Source organism: Lepus europaeus, chromosome 8 (assembly GCF_033115175.1).
Source record: "Lepus europaeus isolate LE1 chromosome 8, mLepTim1.pri, whole genome shotgun sequence".
NCBI classification, from domain to species: Eukaryota; Metazoa; Chordata; class Mammalia; order Lagomorpha; family Leporidae; genus Lepus; species Lepus europaeus.
The window spans coordinates 71,851,564-71,869,991 of NC_084834.1; the positions used below are offsets into that span (position 1 = coordinate 71,851,564).

General features: G+C 40.5%; 1 protein-coding gene across 1 annotated transcript in view; it reads right to left on the reverse strand.

Annotated features, from left to right (window-relative positions):
• The window catches only part of ARHGEF38 (Rho guanine nucleotide exchange factor 38), a 137,850-nt gene that overhangs the window by 61,569 nt on the left and 57,853 nt on the right, over positions 1 to 18,428 (reverse strand). Inside the window, exon 3 of the mRNA XM_062199132.1 lies at positions 14,999 to 15,122. Coding sequence (XP_062055116.1) covers positions 14,999 to 15,122 — 124 coding nt within the window. The remainder of the gene's footprint in view (positions 1 to 14,998; positions 15,123 to 18,428) is intronic.

Genomic DNA, 18,428 nt, shown 5'->3' on the forward strand with positions numbered 1-18,428 from the left:
TGCAATAATTTCAATGCTAAAAGCCAACTAAGATGATGTTAATAAAGATTTTTAGTTAAAATCCATATTTTTTTTAAAGATTTTATTTATTTGAGAGGCAGAGTTATAGATAGAGAGCAGGAGAGACAGAGAGAAGGTTTTTCATCTGCTGGTCCACTCCCCAAATGGCCACAACACTGGAGCCAGGAGCATCCTCTGGGTCTCCATACAGGTGCAGGGGCACAAGCACCCAGGACATCCTCGACTGCCCTCCCAGGCCACAGCAGAGAGCTGGATCGGAAGAGGAGCAGCCAGGACTCCAAACAGCTCCCATATGGAATGCCAGTGCCACAGGTGGAGGCCCAGCCCACGACACCACAGTGCAGCCTCTTTAGTTAAAATGTTAAGTAGAAATCGGAGTCTGAAATATATCCCAAAAGAAAGCCATCTGTAGTTCTAAGTAAAAATTTGCTTACAGAGTATTCAGAATACAGGGAAAGGGGCAGTATAGTTCTAAGGACAGAGGTGAGGTGTGATACCCCTAGAAAGAAGTTCTGAGAACAGAGTGCCCTGGTACAGGCACTGGGTCATCCTTTCCTTGAGTGACACACACAATGGAGTGAAAGAACTCTGGGGTGGTGTCACCCCTACCTGAAAGTGCTTTGCGGGCAGCTTGCATCCAGGAGTTCCAAGGAGCACTCCCCACAGTCTGTTTATCCTCCCTGGCTGGGAGCCGAGCTGCCAGGGTTAAACAAGGCAGTAGCTTAGGCAGCCAAAGTGCCAGATCACTTGTATTCTTTCCTGTGTTCTTGATACTGTTCTCCAGGGGAGAGTGAAGTGAGGAGAGGCAGTGAGAAGGAAGGCGTTGGAAGAGTAAATGTCACTTGAAGAAGCCACACTCCTTTGCCTTTCATCTCACGTAGTTCCTACTTAGCCTGCAGAAAAAACTGCTGAGGATGCCCCAAGAACCTGGTTAGAGTTAAAAATTTACACCAAATACAGGCAGCAAAGGGGGTATGCAGCCATGAAATTAAAACAAGTATATCCCTTGAGAAACAACCTTATTAAGTTATCTGGAGGAAAAAGCATTGTTTTCATATAGCAGTAGAATGAAAAACTTACATGAAGTCATAAGATAAAATGAGACTTCAAAGTTCTTTCATGCTTGTGGCTATGACTTCAAGTCATACCTCCACATTTCCTGGAGCTCGTGATCTTTTTCTTCTGATATCAGGAATATTTTGGTAAAAAATGTCAGAAGCACTGGAGGAAGATATGTTCAGAAAACCGGGCCCACAGATTGGACAATGCTGAGCTCCCTGGTCATATGGAAACAGCATTTTTAGAGAAGTGAGTTTAAGAGGGAATGCAAGATGAGGAAGAGCAACCAGTGGGGTGAGCTGGACTCCGAAGAAAACAACAGAGACAGCAGGGAGCCTGGGGTATAGGGAGTGTTCTGTCCATGGCCACTGCTATATCCAGTGCCAGGAAAGATGATGTCATAATTGTGGGCACTTCCAAAAAAGGAGCCATTCGGTAGCAGAGGTTGTGTCCATCCAGCACAGCTGGCCGTGGGAGGTGGCTGGCAGCTGGGCAGCATGAAATGGGGACCATTAATGGGTTATGGAGATGGTTGGTGTAGCCATAGAGAAAGCTCTGGCCTGTATTTGAATGAGCTAGGATCCCCTTTTGACTGTGCTCAGAGTTAGTGATGCTAATTTGAGACAAATCAGGCACCCACTACTTTTTCTCTCAACAATGGAACAGATGCTCTTTAACTATCAGCCCAGCTCTTACATTCAAGAACACAGCTCTTTGAGATGTTTAATGATAACTCCTGGTTTCTTCCTGAACCTGGTTGAGTTGGACATTTTAATTCCAGGTAGAGATTTTTATAACAACAGACACATTGAGATAGCACTGGCTTCTGAGAAAGTTAAGGTTTTTGCTGGCCACTTCAGGATAGGGTACATTAACTTTTCCCTACTGAAGGGTAGTGACACTGAGGAAGACCCTGTGCTTGGACCAATCATGACTCTCCATTCATCTCTCCTTAGTAAATACCTCTTTTGAAAACACTTGCCTCTGCGACAGCCAGTTGCTATTATACCAGCTGAAAATGACACTAGCAAAAGCCACAGGCAGACTCCACAGCAACAGCAGTCTGTTGAGCTCCCTCTGTGTGCCAGCCGGTGCACTGTACTGACTTCATCTTTAGATTAATTCAGTAGGTAATTACTGAGGACACTGTTCCGGGCGCTGCAGATGCACCAGTCACAAAAGACAAGAATTCCCTTCACTCTGCTTGCCTTCTGGAGGGGATATACTCTGTATTGTAAACTTCTGCTATGGAGCTTTTGCCATCCCCATTTAAAATATGAATAAATGAATGTGGCATCCATTGCCAGTTGCTTATCCATTCTTCCTGCTTCCAGACTCACCAAATTTGTACTAATCATGCATCCAGTTGAAAATATTGCCCATTGTCCAAATCTCTGATATTTAGATAGCCAACTGCATGCACAAGGCTATGTTTTGTATTTATGTATGTGTGCAAAATGCAACAAGATATGGATAGATGTCATTGGGAAAGGGTTCTAGTCTCCCCACCCCCAAATGAAGAAACCCTCACAGGGAGATGGTTTTACTTTATTGCCTGCAGGAAGTGAAGCGAGGAAGTGGAGTGGCCATCCTGAGGCCATGATATCAAAAGCTACACATTGAGGATTAAGAAGGAAAAAGCTGTAGGGAGCTAGCGGGGAACTTCACCAGTTCTGAACTGTCCAGTTACAGGTTTCTTGTTGTGTGAGAAAAGAAGCTTCTTTTTGGGTAAGCCTTTATTGTCAAATTTCTATTCCAGGCAAGCCAATGTAATCCCCACAAGTCCATGTGACTTGCCCACAGCCACAGAGCCAGTGGGGACACCAATTAAAACTGGAATTGAGGGGCTGGCTCTGTGGTGTGACAGGTAAAACCACCTACTGCAGGGTCAGCATTCCATATGGGCGCTGGTTTCAAGTCCTGGCTGCTCCACTTCCAATCCAGCTCCCTGCTAATGCGCCTGGGAAAGCAATGGAAGATGGCCCAAGTCCTCGGGCCCCTGCACCCATGTGGGAGACCCAGATGAAGCTCCTGACTCCTGGCCCAGCCCTGGCCATGGTGGCCACTTGGCAAGTGAACCAGAGGATGAAAGATTTTTTTCTGTCTCTACCTCTGCCTCTCCTTCTCTGTAACTCTTTCAAATCAGGAAATAAATCTTAAAAAAAAAAAGTGGGAATTAAAACACAGGTCTGTCCTTTTCAAAGGTACGGTGTTTCTGGGTGATTGTGCACCATCAAGGTTTTTCCCCCTTGCCTCAGTTTAGCTTTCTGGAGGCTGGGAATCTAGAACTTTACTTACATGTGCATTCTATGCAATATTTGGCTTTTCACAGATCTAGCTGTGAAATCTGACTTCAACTCTCCAGTGTTCCTCCCTCTTAGCTAAATCACTGACCTCACTACCCAGGCCCTCAGCACAACATCCTAGAACTCAACACACTCCTCAGAAAATAGAACTTTAGGAACTTTTTACTAAGCCACCTTTGTTTGGTTTCTATTGCAAGAAATAAGTCTTAGCAGCCCTGGGACCCTTCTTGGCCTCACTCGGGAGAGTGAATGTTACAGCCTGGTGACTGTTTCCTGCTGATTTGTCCTTTTCTGTGTGGATCTATGTATCATTAACCCTGAAAAACCCAAGTTTTTCCTGTCATGTAAATCCCAGAAGCAGACAGCTTTCCTGTTACTGCCAACATCTAGAATGAAATGTCCTGACTTCTACCAGTGGGTATCAGGATCTACCCCTAGGCCCAAATGGCCTCCCACATTCCAGGGTGCAGGCCTGTGACACCCACAACCTGTCCCATTTGGCAAGAAGGGCTAAGTCATACCTGTCTACATCCTGAGTCAAACACACACACAGACACAGAGAGAGACACAGATAGAGAGATAGAGAGGGAGAGAGACAATAACGATACAATAACACTCATTCATGTAAGCCATACTGTGGCACCTCCCACACAGCATTATGACTTGAATCGTCAGTGACTAAAACTCTTCTCAAAAAGTCACTGTCGAAAGGCACAGATCCCTGCTCCAGAGACCTACAGGAGACGTTTCTTTCAAACAAAGCACTGTTATAGGATGACAGGGCATTATCTACTACACTTTCCAAAAGCTCTAAATTGTTTTTCTTTCTGAGGATAAACTCAACCTCAGGAAAAAAAATCTGCAAAGTTAAAAAATCCTCTATATAAACTTTACTCAGCCTGGAAAGCAGACTCAAATGTATTCTTGCCTCTATACTTTGAAACATTACAAAGTATTAACACATATAAAGGACATGATTGCTGTTTTGGTTAGCTACTGCTATGTAACAAAACATCCCAAAGCGTGGTGGCTTAAAACATCCATCATTTTGATTCTCTCTCACAATTAGATGAGTTGACTGGGCTCAGCTTTGTGATTCTTCTGCCCCACTTGATGTCTTTGGAGCTGCAGTCATCCAAGGCCTGAACCCAGCTGTACTATCCAAACTTGCACACTCACAAGTCTGGTGCCTTGGCAGGGACAGCTGGAAGTTTAGCCTCATCTGGGATGCTGGTAAAGCCAGGCCACATTTCTTATTTGATGTCATCGCAGGTCTTCTCTCTGCATGGCCTCACCACGTGGTATTTCCAGCAGGCCGTTTCTGAAATGGTAGGCATCCAGCTCACAGAATTAGAAATTGTCAGGCTTCCTTAAGGCTTAGGCCCAGTAGTTGGCGCTGTATCATTTCCACTGCCTTGTATTCATGAGTCAGAACCACTCTTGAGTCAGTCTGGAACTAGACTACACTGCAGAATATCCTAGGAGGCACAGTCTAGTGAGGGCCATTTTGGGGGACTAACTTCTGTGATTGCTATTTACTCTATCAGATTTGGAGATGAAACTTGATATATTAAATCTGCCTTCATAGAAGAAAACTCGTCCCCCTTTGGGAAAATGAAGCACAAAGATTCATAGATATGGGAGCACTCGGAAACCACACACATATAGCAAATCTGATGTGCTTGGAAAACATGATCAGGGCCTTTAGATTTTATCTAATTATTACGTACATAGGAAATCAAGCTTGGTAAATAGATGGGTAAAGTTGATATTCACAGGAAAATAACAATTTACTGACATCATATATTGAATATTTATTAAAGATAGGAATTACACTATCATTCATTATACGCGATTTTATTTAATCTTCCTAACAACCATGTGGGGTAGGTGTCATTGCCTCTGACTTTACATGAGAAAATAAATTCAGTGGGGTTTTGTAACTTGCCTAAGATCACACATCTAGCAACAGAGTGATCCAGGATATAATCCAAGTCAACCTATCAAAAACCAATTTATTCTTAAATTCTAAATGCTCATCTTACTTATTTTGTCCTTGCTTACCAGTTGCTTTAAGTGTTACAGAATAAAGTTCAACTTAAGTAGAAACAAGAACCACATCTTAATCCTCTCTCTAGATTTAAAACACATTTCTTATCTAGACACTCTGTTTAAGTCAAGATTTGAAAATCTACTTTCTATGCCAGCATGGTGGTCCAGATATTTCCACCAGAGCTTTCAGATCTGCAAGCATTTATCTGTGTTTAAACTTGAACCTCATCCAAACCCCAAGGTTGTTTTCAAGTAAAATTCTCCCCCTGGTTTATCTAGGTTTCAGGCCCTGGAGCTGTGAATCATGAACTTATTCCTGCCATCTAAGGATAGAGAAATGGGACACCTGTGCTTTTCACTTTGTGGTACGTAATTTTGAAAACACCTCACCAAAAATTAGTTTATTTTGTGAAATGTAAATGTTTTGAGGAGAGATTTCCTGATGGCAATTGCCAAGGAACTCTGTACTGACCTCTGCACCACACGGGTAATTGGAAGCCCCCTAGCAGGTGCTATGCTCCAGCCACATCGGGCCGCTACTGTCCTTGTTTCCCATACACTCCTTTCTTGATGCTGTGACCCTACTTCTTTCTCATTTAGAAAGCCTTTTGTCCTCAACTCCAGCTTTCTAAATCCTTCAAATCCAAGCTCAAAAGTTATCTTCCAAATCAAGTTTTCCTCATCATCTAGGTGGAAACAGATTAGTTTTTCTTCTATGAATTTGTATTAGTTAGCCATTACTGTAAGAAAAAAAGGTTATTGGGCCGGCGCCGTGGCTCAACAGGCTAATCCTCTGCCTTGCGGCGCCGGCACACAAGGTTCTAGTCCCGGTTGGGGCGCCGGATTCTATCCCGGTTGCCCGTCTTCCAGGCCAGCTCTCTGCTATGGCCCGGGAAGGCAGTGGAGGATGGCCCAAGTCCTTGGGCCCTGCACCCCATGGGAGACCAGGAGAAGCACCTGGCTCCTGGCTTCGGATCAGCGAGATGCACCGGCCGCAGCGGCCATTGGAGGGTGAACCAATGGCAAAAAAGGAAGACCTTTCTCTCTGTTTCTCTCTCTCTCACTATCCACTCTGCCTGTCAAAAAAAAAAAAAAAAATTAGAAAAAAAAAAAAAGGTTATCTCCAAATTAAAAAGACTCTGAACACTATGTTTGTTTGTTTATAATTCTGTGGGCAAGGCTCAGCTGGAGCAGCTTGGCTCCAGGAGATATGGATGTGGTAGCCTCATATGTGCACAGTTAGTTGCTGAGTCTGCTGGGGGCTGGGTGGCCTTACATGCTCACAGCCTTGGCTATGCTACTTGGAAAGACTGAGTAGTTTCGGCCTCCCACTTCCTGAGCAGGGAACAGAAGTCATAATACTGCCATAGAATTTCATTTTGTCAGTCAAAACAAGTCAAAAGGCCAGCCCTAGATATAAAGGGTAAGGATATTAAAACAAGACTCTGACTTATATCGTTCAGATATTGCCTAGTGCTTTAATTTTTTTCATAAAGTAACATTCCTTAAGGCTGCAATTAAGGATTTATTAATTTAAATTATGACCATCTTCAATTGCATTTTCTCTATAAACCATGTTTTCAATATTTTATTTTGAAATAATTAGAGATTTATAGGTAAGTTGTAAAAAAGAGTACAAATACTTTTCAAATATCCCTCACTCAGCTTCCTCATTATTGGCATATTACATAACCATAATACAATTGTCAGATGAGGAAATTAATTTTGATGAAATTCATTTAACTGAACACCTTATTTGAATATACACACTAATGTTCTTTTACTGTTCCAGTGTCCCACTTGCATCTGTTTTTTTGTTTGTTTTTCGTGTTTTTTTTTTTTTAAGATTTATTTATTTATTTGAAAGGCAGAATTACAGAGAGTCAGAGAGAGAGAGAGAGAGAGAGGTCTTCCATCTGTGGGTTCACTCCCCAGATGGCTGCAAGGGCCAAAGCTGAGCTGATCCAAAACCAACAGTCAGGAGCTTCTTCGGGGTCTCCCATGTGGGTGCAGTGACCCAAGCACTTAGACCATCTTCTACAGCTTTCCCAGCCCATAGCAGAGAGCTGGATTAGAAGTGGAGCAGCCAGGACTTGAACCAATGCCCATATGGGATGCGGGCACTGCAGATAGGGCCTTTAACCCTCTGCACCACAGTGCCGGCCCCTTGCATTTGTTTATTCCTGTTTAGCTTGCTGCAGTCCATAGCAGTTCTTTATTCTTTCCTTCTCCTTTATGACCTTTATGCTTTAGACCAGTATTGATCAATTACATTGTCTAGTGTCTTTCATTTGCGTTTGATGATGTCTAATAATTTCTCCTGATTGCTCATTTTTGGGGCTAAAGTACAACAGATATGATGCTGCATCCCCCTCGGTGTACAAGGTTCAGGATGTATCTATTTCCCAGTGTTATTGATCTTGATAACTTGGTTAAGGTGGCCTCTGCTGGGTTTCTCACTGTATCATTACTATCTTTCATAACTACTTGAAGAGGGAGAGGGCAGGCTGCACCGCAGCTCACTTGGCTAGTCCTCTGCCTGCGGCACTGGCACCCCTGGGTTCTAGTCCCAGTCGGGGCGCCGGATTCTGTCCCGGTTCCTCCTCTTCTAGTCCTGCTCTCTGTTGTGTCCTGGGAAGGCAGTGAAGGATGGCCCAAGTGCTTGGGCCCTGCACCCGCATGGGAGACCAGGAGGAAGCAACTGGCTCCTGGCTTCAGATTGGCGCAGCGCCGGCCATAGCAGCCATTTGGGGGGTGAACCAACGGAAGGAAGACCTTTCTCTCTCTCTCTGTGTCTAACTCTGCCTGTCAAAAAAAAAAAAAAAAAAAAAAAAAAAGAGGGAGAGGGCATAGAAAGTGGTTGGCTAGCAGTTTCCAAAATACAGTTAGATAGAATAAGTTCTAGTGTTCCACAGAACAACAGAATGGCTAGTTCACAATATCCTATTATATATTTTATGGACTAGAGGAGAGGAACTTGAAAAACTCCAGGCATTAAAGAAATGCTGGCTGGCGCCGCGGCTCACTAGGATAATCCTCTGCCTTGCGGTGCCGGCACACAGGGTTCTAGTCCCGGTCGGGGCGCCGGATTCTGTCCCAGTTGCCCCTCTTCCAGGCCAGCTCTCTGCTGTGGCCAGGGAAGACAGTGGAGGATGGCCCAAGTGCTTGGGCCCTGCACCCCATGGGAGACCAGGAGAAGCACCTGGCTCCTGGCTTTGGATCAGCGCGGTGTGCCGGCCACAGCAGCCACTGGGGGTGAACCAACGGTAAAAGGAAGACCTTTCTCTCTGTCTCTCTCTCTGTGTCCACTCTGCCTGTCAAAAATTAAAAAAAAAAAAAAATGAATGCTAAGGAGATGAAATGCTAACACCCTGATTTGATCAATGTATGTTGTATACCTGGATTGAACTATCACAATCACACTGTACCTCCATAAATATGTACAATTATTGTTATTTAAAAAGAAAAATAAATGCTGATGATTAAAAGTAAAAAAAAAAAAAACCACTTTTTCCTAACCCAATTTAAAATAATCATAATAATAATTACTTGCAGCAAAAATTTGAGACTATGAAAAATATATTTCTCTTCCATTGCTCACTCATTAAATGCAGCATTGACCAGTGCATTTTGTTTGCAACATTATGGCTGTGGCATTCACCAAATGATTTTCTACTCTATCCCTCTGTATTTACCAATTGAAATCTACTGTAATGAAGAGCTGTTCTTTCTCCTCAGTTATTTATATCAGTAAGGACTCATTGATATTTATTTAATTCTGTGATTTATAATATAGTGGTTTTTTAAATTTTGCTACTCAAATTAGTAAACTATATATTTCAAATTAATAAAATATTCTGGGGCCGGTTTTGTTTGCACAGTGGGTTAAGCCACCACCTGCAACACAGGCACCCTATATGAAGACAGTATAGAGTTCTGCCTGCTCCACTTCTGATGATACACCTCGGAAAGCAACAGAAGGTAGCTTGGGCCACTGCCATCCATGTGGGAGACCCAGGCAAAACTTTGGGCTTTCTCCTGGCCCATCCTTGATCTTTGCAGCTATTTGGGGAGTGAACCAGCAGATGGAAGGTCTCTCGCTCACTCTCTCTCTAGCTCCCTCTCTATATGTAACTCTGCCATTCAGATACATAAAAAATCTTTTTTAAACAAAAGGAGAAAATACTGTTTATAAGCACAGAGGCATCAGAGAAAGATCAGGGAAAAGTCTGATTAAAAAATACTAAAATTCTAATTTTATATCTATGTGTATTAAAATATGTAACTGAGCTCAATTACTTTATAGATATTTTTATCTCAGTGTACATTATTACCTTAATTTTTGCAAAATAAAACATTAATAAGTTGCTTCTATTTATGATTGTTGAGTTTTTTTCCAAATGCAGATATTGTAAGGCATGGTACAGAATATAATTTTATCCTATCAAAGAGGAGCTCAATCAATAGCTTTTTTCCCCAAGTCAAATTTTCCAAAGTACAATTATATAATTTTAAAATTAAATATTTTACCCAACATGAGCTCTTATTAATTTTTTTCTTAGTTCATTGCTTGTTTTTGTAGGAATAAATTTCAATGTTTTCCTGTTTATAATTTTATTTTTAATATTATCATTTGTAAAGATTAAAAATATGAAGTTAATTTTTCCTTTGTTTGTTGGATGCTTTAAAGACTTACATTAATTTTGAACAAAATGCGATATAATTTCAGAGGCCTTATTTGCAAAAATAGCCCAGTGCCACTGCAGGATACTTTGGTTCATTTATAAGGTGGTGCTTCAAGGACTCAAAAATTTCTAAAAGTGTTTAAAGACCAGTAGTGCACAAAGTATGTACTGTCATGCATAAGATTAGTTAGTTCTGAATTCAGCATCAACTTTATCCTCCAAATGGTTCATTCAACTGTAATTTTGTATATTTAAAAGTATGTATAAATTTTGACTATTTTCCATTTAAATTAATAAAATATCATGGTTTTATTATATGTTCAGCACAATTAATTTCAAGTATACTTCTGCTCCATAGATTTTAGTAAAGATGTTGTTTTACTGTGATGCTTTGCTGAACCAGTGTTTATATTCATATTACCATTGTATTCACAACATTTAACTTCTAAGTTAAAGAGACGGGAGCATTTACAATAAGAGCAGACAATTCACCTTCAACAAAACAAAGTTTTTCTTTGGTTTTTGAATTGGTTTTTAAAAAAATTGAACTATTATTGAAATGAGCTGATTTTCTATTTTATTTTGTCTTCTCATTTTGACATAAAACAGTCATCATTTAACTGTCTGCAGAACACTTCTACTAATGGTATTAGCTCATTGGTAGCCATTGCTTGCAGATCTAAGGCACCTTGTAATTAAAAAACAATGAGTAAAATTAATTTAGGGTAATTGTCATTTTACCTTAATGAAAATTCTGCGGCATGGAATGGTATGTAAATATACATTAAGCAGCTGAATGTGTTAAATTCCTTACTTTGAGCACAGTCTTTTAAAATAACGACTAGCTTTTGACATAGTGATTGCTACTTCTTCATATTTCTGTTTTCTAATTGTCTTAACAGTCAGTGATAGCATTAAAGACCAGCATTGTGGCGTAATAGGTAAAATGCCACCTGTGACACTGGCAGCAGTTCAAGTCTCAACTGCTCTATTGCCAATTCAGCTCCCCGTTAATGGCCTGGGGAAAAGCAATAGAAGATGGCCCCAGTGCTTGGGCCCTTGCCATCCACGTGGGAGATCCAGAAGAAGCTCCTGGCTTTGCCAGGCCTTGCAGCCATCTGGGAAATGAACCAGAAGATGGAAGGTCTTCTCTCTCTCCCTTTCTTTCTCTCTCACTCTCTCTCTCCCAGTCTCTCTCATCCCTCCCTTTCTCTCTGTAACTGTGAGTGCCAAATAAATAAATAAATCTTAAAAAAAAAAAACCCTCATGGTATATGGTATTCCTTATGTTATATGCTCATCATCAACATTCTTGAGAAACAGAAAATTGATATTTAATTTTCATTGAACATGAATACATTAAACTATTGCTTCGGAAGTGGTTTATTGCAAAACAAAATAAGCATAACCAAACATTAAAGTAGTTGTAGATTTGTACTAGAAAACACATAAACTACCACAGCAACAGTACATTGATGCCCATAGCAGAGCTCCTCAGCCTACCTTTCCCACACACATTTCACCTCCATCTAATCCATGATTCCACACATGTCCCACTAACCTCACTGCATCCTGGCAGCCTCATGCTTCTCACAAGTCATGGCACGAGTCACATGGCAAGGGCCATGAGACATAGCTGCTGCACCCCATGAGCAGTAGAGTCTGCAGCACTAATATCTTTTCCACCACCACCAGGCAGGAAAGAGTGAACTGTTTATAGCTTCTAGTGCTCAACTCTCATCATTTTATCAGCCAGTGCTGTACATGTGGCACTGCAGAGGAAAATGTGCATTTCCTTGAGACTAGAAAGGGTTAGGAGAGGAGGGGTGCACTGTTTCAGAGTTTACTATGCATCACAGTGAGAGCCCTGTTAACTGCACATGGCTCCTACGCCATTCTAAAAGAGGCTTGTTAGGAGTTGAAGTAGGATACAGGTCTAATAAAACTTTGTGTGGTGGAACTGTTATTGACAACACTGCCTTTAAAAGGAAAAATTCCAGGCAAATGCCAGGCTGAAAGCTTAAACAATAGGCTAAAATTGTGTTGTTCTAACAGGGGTGTAGAACTTTTTTTCTGCCGAGGGCCATTTGGATATTTATATATAACACCATTTGCGGCCATACAAAATTGTCAATTGCACCGGCCGCAGCGCGCCTACCGTGGCGGCCATTGGAGGGTGAACCAACGGCAAAAGGAAGACCTTTCTCTCTGTCTCTCTCTCACTGTCCACTCTGCCTGTCAAAAAAAAAAAAAAAATTAGCTGGCTATAGACTAATTGAATTTCTAGTACCCCGCTGTGGTTACCTTGGCAGGCCCAGACCAAATGATTTGTGGGCCTGACAAGGCCCACAGGCCAGACATTCCCCACCTGGGTTAGGCAAACCAAAATACATGGTCACCTTAAACCTGGAATTGTCCTTGACTCTAGCACAGGGACCAACCCCTAAATACTGTTTATGTTTTCCTCTTTTTATTTATTCATGCTTTTCCACATTTCTCGGAAGTGGCCTCTACTTTGTATTTTCACCATATCCACTTTGCCTAGATGCTTGCTACTACACACGGATATTATTTATAACAACCTATTTTCTGGCCGAGGACTCAAGTTCTCCTTCTCTCCATTCTCTTCATACCAACCATATTTTTCTTCCTCTAGGAACTTTCGTGTCTCGCCATATCTTTGCTGAAAAATCCTTTTCTAGCAGCTCAGTATTTCCAAACTTTGATTCTAAGTACAATCCATCCCTCTTCTGTACTTTTAGACTCCTTTCTCAACTCATTTACATGAATCCCCCACTCCAGCTTGATCACTCAGCATTTCCTAATCATATCTTGCATTTGACATTTGTCTAGCATTTGTTATTCAGGATTTTAGTTCCATTTAGAATCATTTCCCCCAATCTGGACTGTACGTGTTGAAATCACACCTACACCTTTAAGCCCAAGTGGGATGTTCTTAAGAATCCTTCTTTGATTCTCCATCCAGAAAGGTTTTCTTTGTCCTCCAAGGTTCTGCAATACTGTAGGAACTACTCTCATGGTGCATGCATATGAAGGTACTTCAAAATGTTTATGGAAAAATGCAATTAAAAGAGTAAACTTATTTGGTTACAAAAAAATTGAAGTCTACACAGTTTCTTCATGGTGTGCATTTTCCATGAACTTTCTGAAGATCCCTCGACCTTTGATTCAGGAGCTGTGTGCAAGTTTATTGACAGAGATGATCTTTTTCATCCTTTCAGTACCCAACAAGGACATGTGACATCTTCTTCTTTGACCATGCTTCATAACTATGCATTGAGTGCATCAATAAATGGCCAACAAATCTGTACTAAAGTGATAACATTTAGAATCCTTCTCTTAGAAAATACTTTTCCTCGGCTGGTGCCGCGGCTCACTAGGCTAATCCTCCGCCTGAGGCGCCGGCACTCTCAGTTTTAGTCCCGGTTGGAGCTCCAGTTCTGTCCCGGTTGCTCCTCTTCCAGTCCAGCTCTCTGCTGTGGCCCGGGAAGGCGTGGAGGATGGCCCAAGTGCTTGGGCCCTGCACCCGCATGGGAGACCAGGAGGAAGCACCTGGCTCCTGGCTTCGGATCGGCACAGCACCAGCTGTAGCAGCCATTTGGGGGGTGAACCAACAGAAGGAAGACCTTTCTCTCTCTGTCTCTCTCTCTCTGTCTAACTCTGCCTGCCAAATTAAAAAAAAAAAAAAAAACTTTTTCAATTCACAAGAGAATGTTTAATCATAAGGAATGCTTGAACTTAACCCTATCAATGGGAAAAATCTTTCCGAATGAGGTAGCCTTTGTTCAGTAACAATATTATAAATGGCCAAGTTATTTCTTTGAACTTTTTTTATAAGATCATGCTTGCTTATCAAATATAGGTTCCCATAAACACTATGGAGAAATAGTTTAATGCCATTTTATAATTCTTATTTCCAGTAACAAGAAAGACATAATCACTAAAAAAACCTAAGGTCTATATTTGTGTCTATATATCTGTATCTAAATAACCCACCTCAAACTGATAATCACAGTTACCAAAGGGATGATAGTGGCTTTGAAGAATGGAATAAAAGGGACTTTTATGGTTTTCTATGTTTTCTGGGATTTGTTTTAATATTTTTGTAATGAGTATATATTATATATGATGTGTGAAATAGAAAACAATTTTTAAAAAGAATTATTAGCTCACATGGCACTATGTATATGATATCTTAGATGTGGAAACTGCCTTCCAGAGTCTTTGGAACTCCCGAGAAACCGAAAAGATGGAAGTTTGATTCACTATTCAAAGAATATTATTTGTAGCTATTTGTGAAATTCTTAGGAGTAAAGGGATTAAAAAAAGCTATGACTGGGAGTCAAAATGTATTTGGAAAGCAAGTAACACAGAGAGAAAGAAAGGAAAAACATGGGAAAATAGAACATGGAATTTTTTAATAAATCATATAAACTCCTAATGCAAAACAATTACATTCTGTAAATCAGTTGATTCATGGGCACAAATTCTGAAAAATATTGCAAATGAAAATGGTAAAACTATTAAAATATTTAAATAATTAATTCTTTAAAGATCAAGTAAGTGTTAGCTGTAAAACAAAATGAAAGAACATCTGGAAGACGAAAGGGTTGAAAGATTGGAAATTAAAAAGCAAATGGTGTGCTTAGTGCTACAGTGGGACTCAGCAAATAGATATAAACCTATTTGAAAATAAATACAGTTTGTGTAATTACAATGAGCTGAAGATGAGTTTAGCATTTATGTATCTCCTGGGAAGCCTGATGAGTTAGAAGCATAAAACCAAAGCACTGGGAGGCAATAAAAACATTATTTCCTGTTGTATTGTAGAACTTGAGAAGAGAATAAACATACCGATTACTTGCATGGCCGGTTCCACGGCTATTGTGGCCTCTTCCAACAACGACAGCAGCTTGGCCGATATCTGATGCACCGACTCGATGTTGCTGAACAAGCTATCCACATCCAGCCTAGCGATCTGAAGAAACACAAACACTGAGCACCAGCTGATGGACAGAGAAGCCTTTCCTTAGGCTCTTTTCTCCCACAAAGCAGTAAGCATTTTCTGTGCCAGCCTATCAACTATTTCCATAAACATTCTCCTTTGGATTTCTAGAGTACATGTATTGCTTTTCACTGGGAAATTGGAATGGTGATGGTTACCTCTGTCTTTCTTTATTTTGAATATGTTTTCAGCTGAGGTATATGTCTACTTATTCCTGTAAGAGCCAGAGTAGGGAGCAAATTTTGGCCTAACTGGTAATTTTATTAATTGCCTTCTAGGAAGGTATAGGCTAGTTTGCATGAATCTATATTTCACAGCATAAATAGCTGTATAAAACCATACCTTGCCCTAGGCAAGTAACTATTTCAAAGCCTGCATTTAAACCACACATGTTTGGAACATGATGATCAGTAGATGTATTGCGTTGTTTCTTCCTTTTTTCCTTGGAAGAAATATGAATGGAAATCTTCACCAAACAAATTCTACTAATTAAGAATTCAACATTTAAAGAATTTGTCATACCCTCAAACTTTGGTGTGGCCATTCTTAGATCTCATAGCTAGTATGTACAATAAATCATTCATTCATTCACTCATCATTTCATCAAATGTTTCCTGAGCACCTTTTATGTACCAAGAATTGGAATAGAAGCCAGACTCTGTCATGGGCAGTAGATTCCTGGGGGGATAGCCAGCTATTGTAGGTGATCTGAGTATAGTTAGAGACGTGCTCAGATTCGCAAGATCTTATTCAAAAATTTTCTATTGAGTTTAAGTCAGATCTCCTTCCATTATCAAATAGTGGCTGTTAAGGGCACCACCCCAGTGGTAAAGGCTCTATTCTGTTATAGAAGAGAACATGCCATTTATCCATGATTTAGTGCATAACAAAAGATTTAACTAACTAAGTCATCAATAATCAAGCCTTGGAAGTTTCCCTTAGGTGTGCTAGATCTATTTGAGGGCAAGGAAGGAAGTAGCCTGCTTAGCATTTTGTCCCATCCCTTTTGACACTGGTCCATCCATCATTCCCCATACTGGACACAGATATTTTGTTAAGAATATTTTGTCATTGAACTTGGAGGCACAGTTTCACAGGTTCCTTTTAAAAATGTGGGTTACTATGTCAGTCGTTTCTTATATAAAAAAATTAGTTTTGCTGCTTAGAACATTTCTTCCAATCATCTTGGGAAATTCCTTATTTTCCTATTAGTCCTGTCCATAAAACAACTAGCCTCATTTATAATCAAATCCGTATGATCACATGCAATGATTTATTTTTTAAAAATATTATTTATTTATTTATTTATTTATTTGACAGGTAGAGTTACAGACAGTAAGAGAGAGAGAGAGACAGAAAGATCTTCCTTCCATTGGTTCACTCCCCAAATGGCTGCTACAGCTGGTGCTGTGCCGATCCAAAGCCAGGAGCCAGGTGCTTTCTCCTGGTCTCCCATGCGGGTGCAGGAGCCCAAGCACTTGGGCCATCCTCCACTGCCCTCCCGGGCCACAGCAGAGAGCTGGACTGGAAGAGGGGCAGCTGGGACTAGAACCCGGTGCCCATATGGGATACCAGCACCGCAGACAGAGGATTAACAAAGTGAGCCATGGTGCCGGCCCCAATGATTTATTTTAAAACAGGATTAGACAACTTTCTTAAAAAACTGTTTTTACATATTCTGAAATAATCTACATACTAGTTATTACATTGCAATTACTATTGGCTCCTAGAGTCTTTAATAATCCAGTGTCTCAAAAAAAATGTTCCTTCGTTAAGCACTCATTTTAATACAGAGAATGGTGCTAGCATTGTGACACAGCAGGTTGGGTCACTGCTTGAGACACTGGCATGCCACATCAAAGGACTGGTTCAAGTTCTTTGCTGCTCTGTTTCTGATCCAGCTACTTGCTAATGTGCCTGGGGAGGCAGCAGAAGATGGCCCAAGTACTTGGGTCCCTGCCACTCATGTGGGAGACCCAGATGGAGTTCCTGGCAGACCCAGATAGATTTCAACCTGGCGTAGACCTGGCTGATGTGGTCATTTGGGGAGTAACCAGAAGATGCAAGATTCATTTTCTCTCTCTCCCTCTCCCTCTCCTTCTGTTACTCTGCCTTCCAAATAAATAAATAAATCTTTAAAAAAATTAATAGGAGAGAACATATGTGGCTTTCACCTAATCTAGAGACATTCAAGACTTCTAGTTTCTATATTCACAAGTATATTTAATATTATGCAAAATATCTAAGAGGCATGTAGTGTTTATATTGCTCTTTGGTATTTATCATCTAATTATAATTAAGTTATAACCAAGTCAATTTGTGAAATTCTCACTTAATGAGAGTTTGCAGGTTATCAGTGTTTCAGAAGTCATGAATCTCTGAGCACCACTAATTTAATGTACTAGTTACACTAAAGAATTGCCTTATGTGTTGAGCAATAATTAAATCCACAATGATATGACTTTGTATAATATGAGATATGTTTTCTAAAAGTTGTATATGAATCAAATTTTTGTAGATAAATTTATTTTAAAATGTATTACTTATGTATTTAAACAATTTTTTATAAGATTTATATATTTATTTGAAAATCAGAATGACAGGAGTAGGAGGGGATAGAGAGAAAGAGATCTTCAATCTGCAGGTTCAGTCCCAAATGGCCACAGTGAGCAAGGTTATAGTAGGCCAAAGCCGGGAGCTTAGAACTTCACCCAGGTCTCATGTGTGTGGCAGGGGCCCAAACACTTGGGCCATCTTCTGTTGCTTTCCCAAGTGCATTAGCGAAGAGCTGGATCACAAGTGAAGCAGTCAGGATTCAAATTGGGATGCCAGCATCATAAGTGGTACCTTAACACACTATGTCACAATGCCAGCCCCATAGTCAAATCATTTTTAAGTGATTCCTTCTAAAGTATGAAATTTCATCCCCTAATTTACTTGCTTTATGAGCTTAAAGATCAGATATAATGTATATCATGTACCCTTATTTTTTTGTTGTGGAAATTTTATTCTAATGAAACCAAAGTGTTTCATATTTATTATTTCAAATGTCACTTCAATTTCTCTGTAAAGTATAAGCCAGTTTGAAGACAAGGAATTTAATGCCAACCAAAGACAAGAGCCATGCTCAAACTTATGCAAGAAGTTCAGGACAGAGCTGGAACTAGAAATTGACACTCTAGTTCCATGTCTTAGTCCTTTATCAGCAAATACTAGTATTAAGAGTATTTTGCTATCTCTGCTTGGATTATTTTGATTTGTTCCTGAGTTTTTCACCAA